Source organism: Vulpes vulpes, chromosome 13 (genome assembly GCF_048418805.1).
Source record: "Vulpes vulpes isolate BD-2025 chromosome 13, VulVul3, whole genome shotgun sequence".
In the NCBI taxonomy this organism is placed as follows: Eukaryota; Metazoa; Chordata; class Mammalia; order Carnivora; family Canidae; genus Vulpes; species Vulpes vulpes.
Window position 1 is genome coordinate 106,301,709 of NC_132792.1, and position 7,837 is coordinate 106,309,545.

The following is a 7,837-nucleotide window of genomic DNA, read 5'->3' on the forward strand; positions in this document are numbered from 1 at the left end:
ATAAATGAAAGATGAGTCCTTAATAATTTTTTTTAAAGATTTTATTTATTTTTAGAGAGAGAGGATGAGCAGGAAGGAGAGGGAGAAAATCTGAAGCTGATTCTGAGCTGAGCGCAGAGCCCGATGTGGGATTCAATTCCATGACCTGAGCCAAAACCAAGTGTCAGATGCTCAACCGAATGAGCCACTCAGGCACCCCAATAATTTTTAAGACAGTAAAGATGTCCTTCAATCATACAGCCCAAGAGCCCCTGATCTAGACTGAGAGAATTTCTATGAAACAACAAATTTGTTTTTTTCAAAGAATAAATGTAAAATGAAAGAGAGGAATCCATACATGTAATGGATCTTAAGGAAAACAACGATCAAATACAATGAATGAACTTTACTTGTACCTTGATTCAAACAAATGGCTTTAAAAAAAAAAAGTGAGACAATGAAGAAAACAAAGACTAGCTGGATATTTGGTGATATTTTAAGAAATTAGCTTTTTTTTTTAGTTATTAACAGTATAACTGTTGAAGCTGGGTGATGACCACATGGGGGGGAGTTCATAAGACATGCAGTTTGGAGCATCAAATCCTTTTAAGTAGCAGAACTTAAGAAACAAATATATATATTGTCTAACTTACTTGTTCAATTCTAACTCTAAAACAAGAAGCAAATAACAGTATCAAACATAAAAGACACTGAACTGTCAAAATAGATAAAAGACACTGAACTGTCAAAATAGAACTTCTTTGTTTTATATATTTATATTGCTCCATTTTCAGAGCAAACAAAAATGTTCTTTACCTTTTCTATTGTTTTAAAACCAAATAAATTAGAGCTGCTAAGAATATTCTGTACTTATTTTAACACTTCTTACAAACCTAATCATACTCACAAATATAAATGTTAATTCAACATATTTAAAGACCTTTATCAACGGCAATATGCTGGGGTTATACAGGCTAAAAACTGAAAAAAGGAAAACCATCACCTAAAGGAGCCCACTATCTACTTTGTAACCAACACATAATCCGCACTCCATATGATATAAAGTGATAATTAGTTCCCTGAAAGATGTCTAATACAGCTTACTTAACACAAAGTACTGATTTTAGCAAATGATTACACACAGAAAAAAAAAATTTAACTTCTAAATAATATTTTAGGTGTCACTTTTGGTAAAGTAGTAACAAGCATTCACCAGCTGAATAATCCCAGGTGTGGCTCTTTGCATCTTACTTCTTCTCCCCTAAGTGTCTTCCTATATTCTCAGGACTATGTGCCCCTCCCTAGAGGTCTTTTAGTAAAAGTCACCTTACAAAGTTAATTCCCTTCACCATTTAACCACTTAAGGTTTTCCTACTTTAATGAACTTAATTTATTTTTTTATTTTTATTTTTTAAATTTTTTTTTATTATGAACTTAATTTAAACTTTATATTTAGGGGTCCCGGTGTGGCTCAGCAGTTGAGCGTCTGCCTTTGGCTCAGGGTGTGATCCTAGGGTCCCAGTATCGAGTCCAGCATTGGGCTTCCTGCAGGGAGCCTGCTTCTCCCTCTGCCTATGTCTCTGCCTCTCTCTGTGTCTCTCATGAATGAATAAATAAAATCTTTAAAAATAACTAAATAAATCAACTTTATATTTATAATCTTCTTGCTTACTGCTAGCTCTCCCCATGAGACTAAATTCTATGATGACAGGGACAAACTCTTTTTCTTATATGTTTATTTTTTATTGAAATACATTTGATATGTAAGAACTGGAATAGCCAATGCCTGGCACATAAAAGATAATCAATACAAGATGAATTAATATATTCTAAAGGGTTGAGGCAATTACGATTTTGTTAGGACTCAAATATGAAAAACATACCAGAAGCCAGTGTAAAGGATTCAACCAACTAGACTATTGAAGGCAGCAACTCTCGACTGGAAGGAACTTCCTATCTATCTTGTTTTCCACAATTCTCACAGATTGTTGCTGTTGTGTTCATGTGTAGAAAAAAAGGCCAAATGTCAGTGTTGTTTTGTAAATTCTGTTATGTTCATGGTCATTATTTCCATAGCAATGAATGTAATATGTAATTTAATTAGTGATAGATGTTAACAGTTTTACAATTCAGCCCCAAACGGAGTCAGCGTTTAAAATAATTGCATTCAAAAGACAGCTAGCTGGTAAGAGAGGAAGAAATCACCACTGAATGAGAGAAAGAATCTGCAAGTCATGGATCTGACATGGGACTTGTATCCAGAATGCATAAAGAACACTTATAACTTAATCAAAAAACAAAAACCCAATTTGAAAATGAGCGAGGATCAGGGCGCCTGGGTGGCTCAGTAGGTTAAATGTCCAACTCTTGATCTCAGGTCTTGATCTGAGGGTGCTGAGTTTAAGCTCTGCACTGGGCTCTGCACTGGGCTCCATGATAGGTGTGGAGCATACTTAAAAAAAAAAAGGCAAGGATCTGAACAAACATTTCTCCAAAGACAACATACAAATGGCCAATAAGCGCATGAAAATACCCTCAACATCCTTAGCCAAAAGAGAAATGCAAAAGAAAACCACAGCCATACACCAATTTACCACCCAACAGAATAGCTATAATCAAAGACAGATAATATAACTGTTGGCAGAGATGTAGAAAAATTAGATCCTCTTACACTGCTGGTAGGAATGTATGATGCAGTCACTGTGGAAAAGTCTAGCAGTTCTTCAAAAGGTTAAACATAGGGGATCCCTGGGTGGCGCAGCAGTTTAGCGCCTGCCTGTGGCCCAGGGCACGATCCTGGAGACCCGGGATGGAGTCCCACATCGGGCTCCCGGTGCATGGAGCCTGCTTCTCCCTCTGCCTGTGTCTCTGCCTCTCTCTCTCTCTCTCCCCCCCTCTGTGACTATCATAAATAAATAAATAAATAAATAAATAATTGATTAATTAATTTTTAAAAAATTTAAAATGCCTGGAAAAAAAAAAAGGTTAAACATAGATATCCTACATGACCTAGCAATTCTACCCCTAGGTATACTCCCAAAAAATATGAAAACACATCCACACAAAAACTTGTACACAAATATTCAGAGCAATATTATTCTTAATAGCAAAACATGGAAACAACCCAAATATCTATCAACTGATGAATAAATTCATATAATGTATTATTATTTGGACATAAAAAGAATGAAATACTGGGGCACCTGGGTAGTGCAGTTGGTTAAGCATCTGACTCTGGCTCAGGTCATGAGACTGAGCCCACATCAGACTCCACTCAGAGCTTAGAGTCTGCTTAAGACTCTTTCCCTCTCCCTCTCCCCTTCCCATCCATGCCCTCCAAAGTAAATAATAAATCTTAAAAAAAAAGAAAAAAAGAGAGAATGAAATACTGATAAATGCTACAACATGGATGAGCTGGCAAAACATTAATGCTAACCAAAGGAAGTCAATCATGAAAAATGTCATACTGTATGCTTCCATTTACTGAAATGCTAAGAAGAGGCAAACCTATGGAGACAAAGTAAATTAACAGTTGCTAGGGGCTGGGGAAGGTGGAAGGGATTGTGGGGGGCGGGGGTGATCGCTAAAAGGCAGTTTTCTTTTTTGGGTGATGAAACATTCTAAAATTGTAGTGGCAGACTCACAACTGTATGATATACTAAAACCACTGAACTACATACTTTAAATGAATGAATTGTGTGATATGTCAATTATATCTCAATAAAGCTGTTACAAAACAACAAAATCCTCCTGTTTTTGGTTACACTCTTAGATTTCTCAGGGATATTATAGCTACATTAGTCCTCATAAAGGCTGGGGTATATCCCTCTAAACAGAAATTTCTTTTTTTTCTCCTCTCCAGAAATTCTCCTTTAAAGGAGGCAAAAATAAGGAAGATAGAACAAGAAAGGAAATCTTCAAAAGTGAATGATTACCGTCTGTGACATCATTTTACCTACTCATTCTCATATATTGAACAGTAATTTTTCCTAATAGTGTTAACACTTTTGTCTCCTTTAAATATTTCAAGAAAGAATGTCAAGGGAATCCCTGGGTGGTGCAGTGGTTTGGCGCTTGCCTTTGGCCCAGGGCATGATCCTGGAGACCCGGGATCGAATCCCACATCAGGCTCCCAGTGCATGGAGCCTGCTTCTCCCTCTGCCTATGTCTCTGCCTCTCTCTCTGTGTGACTATCATAAATAAATAAAAAAAAATTTAAAAAAAAAAAAAAAAAAAAAAAGAAAGAATGTCAAGTTTAATATAATGTTCAACTGAGTTTATTCTTTGACTTATTTCAAGTTTGATCATTTCCTTTTATAAACACATTTTGTAGAGATAATGTGAGAATTCACAATATCACAGTAAGATGGCTCAAACAAAGCCTGATATTCAGGAAATTATTCTTTATCTTTATGCTACAAGCGATGCAGGATCCGAAAGTTGAAGAGCAAAATTCCACAGTGGGGGTGAGGGGGACACAGAGGCTCTGTCCTACAAAGGTACAGTCATGCCAAGAAAACTTTTGGCAGATAATCCAAGACCAAACAAAACTGCAGCAGCAGCAGCATGATCACCACCACCACCACCCCCATGATCACTCAACACCACTCTCCTTTTAAAGCATCTATTTATATGACTTCTTTTTTCCTAATAATGAAGCATTTAAATGTATGGGAATATCCTCAAACCCAGTTAATAGAACATCTTATCATTTTCCCACATGCATCATATCTTAAAAATATATATATGAAATACAAGGTAACACAGATCCATTTTCACTTCCTCTCTCCCTTTTTTGGTAACCATTATCTTGCAATATGTTAATCATTACTATGCATGTTTAATTGTAACCACAGGTATCTGTGAACAAAACAGAGTACTGTTTGTTTTTGCATGTTTTCAAACTTTACCAAATGGCATATTGTCTGTACCTGCTTTCTTAGCTCAACATTTTGCTTGTTTGTTGTTTTTTAATTCAGTCATGTTGTTTCATGACAACTACTGGTCAGGATTCTGTTCTGTGAATATTACATTTATCCATACTCCAACAGGTCCTAATTTTGTTACTAAGAAGTTGCAATATACAAAATTTCTTGAGCACAGATACTAGTTTCTAGGATACACTCCTAGAAGGAGGACTACTAGGTCAAAGATGATTGTACCTTCAACTTCCTAAGAGGTCACTAAGTTGATCTCGTTTTTACACTCAAACCAGCAGTATAAGAGTTCCTGTTTCTCCTCATCCTTACCAATTCTTGATACTGTCATACTTTTTTTACTTTTGCACACTGAAGGGTATAAAGTGGTACCTCATTGGTTTATTTTTGTTTTTTTTTTTATTTTTATTTATTTATTTATGATAGTCACACAGAGAGAGAGAGAGGCAGAGACACAGGCAGAGGGAGAAGCAGGCTCCATGCAGGGAGCCCGATGTGGGATTCGATCCCGGGTCTCCAGGATCGCGCCCTGGGCCAAAGGCAGGCGCCAAACCGCTGCGCCACCCAGGGATCCCCTCATTGGTTTATTTTTTACTGATTATTATTATCTATCGTTTATTGGCCTTTCAGGTTTTCTCTCATGTGCAATGCCTTTAACAATACTGCTATTTATATATTAACTTCTGGTAGTTTTTAAGATAGCCTGGGTATCAATCCTTTATTGACTATGTGTGTTTCTAAAACTCTTCCCTCCAAGCCTTTTGCTTATTTTGAAATCTAGGACAGTATAGGAGAAGCAAAGACAATTACTACCTTTTCAGAGTTCACAACTATTTTTCAGACCTTCATATATCTATTCCTTTCTCAAACGTTTCTGGCCACTCACAGAAGATGAACTCTTCCCTGAGTGCCAATACACACACACACTTATATATGAACTGAAAAACAGGGTTCTAAGTCAACTTCTCCTAAGACATTAAAACCACAAGCAAAAAAAAAAAAAAAAAAAAAAACCACACAAGCAAATACCTAAGTACAAGTTTTCTCCCTCCGTATAGCCAATGCCATATTTTAGCCCTCATATCCATACCTCATACAGATTTCTTACGGGTCAGTAAACAAGCAAAGCATCTATTTTGATTAAATACGGTGGCTAAAACCCCTAATTAGTAAATAACCATCATATGGCTACATCAGGATGTCTGAAACAATGAGTTCCCGTTCTCTCGACCCAATGAATTAAGGTGCAAATCAAGACCCTATAAACAAATGAAAAATTTTTATTTTCAGTCACGCTGACATAGAATCAGTTCTTACAGATAAAAGTTGCTCTGCAGAACTGAAATGATTCTGAGTATTTTAGTGAGAACAGACTACTGCTCAAAGAAGTTTACTTCATTTCAAGGAGAACTAATGTTTTGGCAAACAAGCACGCTGCCCTAGAGATACATAATCATAGAGCAAAAAGGGCTTTCGATCACTCAATCTAACGTTTTCATTTCGAGGTGAGGAAATTGCAACCCAGACATTCATGAATTCCCCGAATCCTAGTCCTCTAAAATCTACAAATTCAGGGTTCTCCCACTGAATCATGCAGAGATGCAGTTTTAGATTCCCCAATTGCAAAACTCAGACTCCCCTACGAATTTTACGAGACTGAGTTGATGTGTTATAGATATGATGGAATTAACTCCCATCCCCACGCCACCCATCGTTTTCTCTCTCCACTTCCCTTTTCCACCCCCATCCTCCATTATAATCAAGAGAATGAAAAAAATACCTGACTGAATTTCTGGCCCCCATCAGCGACAGAGTCCTGAGCCCCTGGCTATCGCCTCTGTGTTTAGTCAGAATGGGGTTTTTGTTTGTTTTGTTGTCGTTATTATCGTTTAATCCTCTAATCCTTACGCAACAATACCTACTAAGCGCAGGTTCTGTGGGAAGCGCGGTGCACGCCGCTCCTCCCAGCCCGCAGACCACCGACGCCAGGGAGCCCGGGGCGCCGGGCAGGGCGGTGCCGGGCAGCCGGGAGCTGGGGTCGCTGGGAGAATGGGGCTGGCGAGGAGGGTCCCGGCGACACCCGGGAACAGGCCGGGTGGCGGGGCCACTCACCTTTACGCAGCTCCCGCTCCCACACCGTAACGATGGGCCGCGAGTGCTTGCGGTGGTGGATGAGCCACAGGGACAAGGTCTGCACGCTCTGCTGCGAGTTGCTCAACTCCGACAGCTTCTTCTCCAGCGCCGCCTCAGAGAAGGCTGACATCCCTCCGACACCGCGTTCACGCCGTCCCAAGCCGTGGGGCTGAGGGGAGGAGAGTTTCGCCGCCCGCGCTGCGGCCTCGCCCCCTCACCCCACCCTTCCCCACGCCTTCACCACCGCTGCCGCCACATCCAAGACCGGCCGCAGACCAGCAAGATGGCGTCCGGCCGGTAGTGACGTCAGGGCCCCTCCACGTCCCGCCCATCGGAAGAGGCAAGGCCAAGCGACGGGCCTCTGAGCGGAAGGGCGGGGCCAAAGCTGGCGCAAGGGACGCACGAGGGGGCGTGCCCTCGGGGTTTTGGCCGGGGGCGGGGGGGCGGGGTGGGGCTTGCCCAGCCTGCACCTTTTCTGGGGTAGAGCCTTATGTTAAAAAAGGGGTGATTAAAAATCTCCGCATAGGCGTGCAAATTGATACAGCCAATTTGGAAGACTATTTGGTGTGATATACTTTAAAATTGCACCTTCCCTGTGACCTTGTAATTTCGCTAATTGCTCTCAATGCTAGGGAAACAGCGGCACTGCTGTAGGCTAGTTGGGTGTGGCTCATTCACAGCAGATAAATAGATTAATTGTGATACTGCATATTACAGAATACACGTAGCAGTTTAAAAGATTAATAAATCCAGTGGTAGATTGGAGGGTTTTTTTTTTTTAAGTTCCA

The 7,837-nt window shown here is 39.9% G+C and overlaps 1 protein-coding gene across 2 annotated transcripts in view; it reads right to left on the reverse strand.

Annotated features, from left to right (window-relative positions):
• RPRD1A (regulation of nuclear pre-mRNA domain containing 1A) overlaps positions 1 to 7,441 on the reverse strand; it is an 82,073-nt gene extending 74,632 nt beyond the window's left edge. Inside the window, exon 1 of one of the 2 annotated variants that reach the window (XM_025996980.2) lies at positions 7,029 to 7,441. In XM_025996980.2, coding sequence (XP_025852765.1) covers positions 7,029 to 7,179 — 151 coding nt within the window. In that variant the 5' untranslated portion in view covers positions 7,180 to 7,441. The remainder of the gene's footprint in view (positions 1 to 7,028) is intronic. The other variant, XM_025996982.2, reaches the window with a different exon arrangement.
• Positions 7,442 to 7,837: the final 396 nt, after the last annotated feature.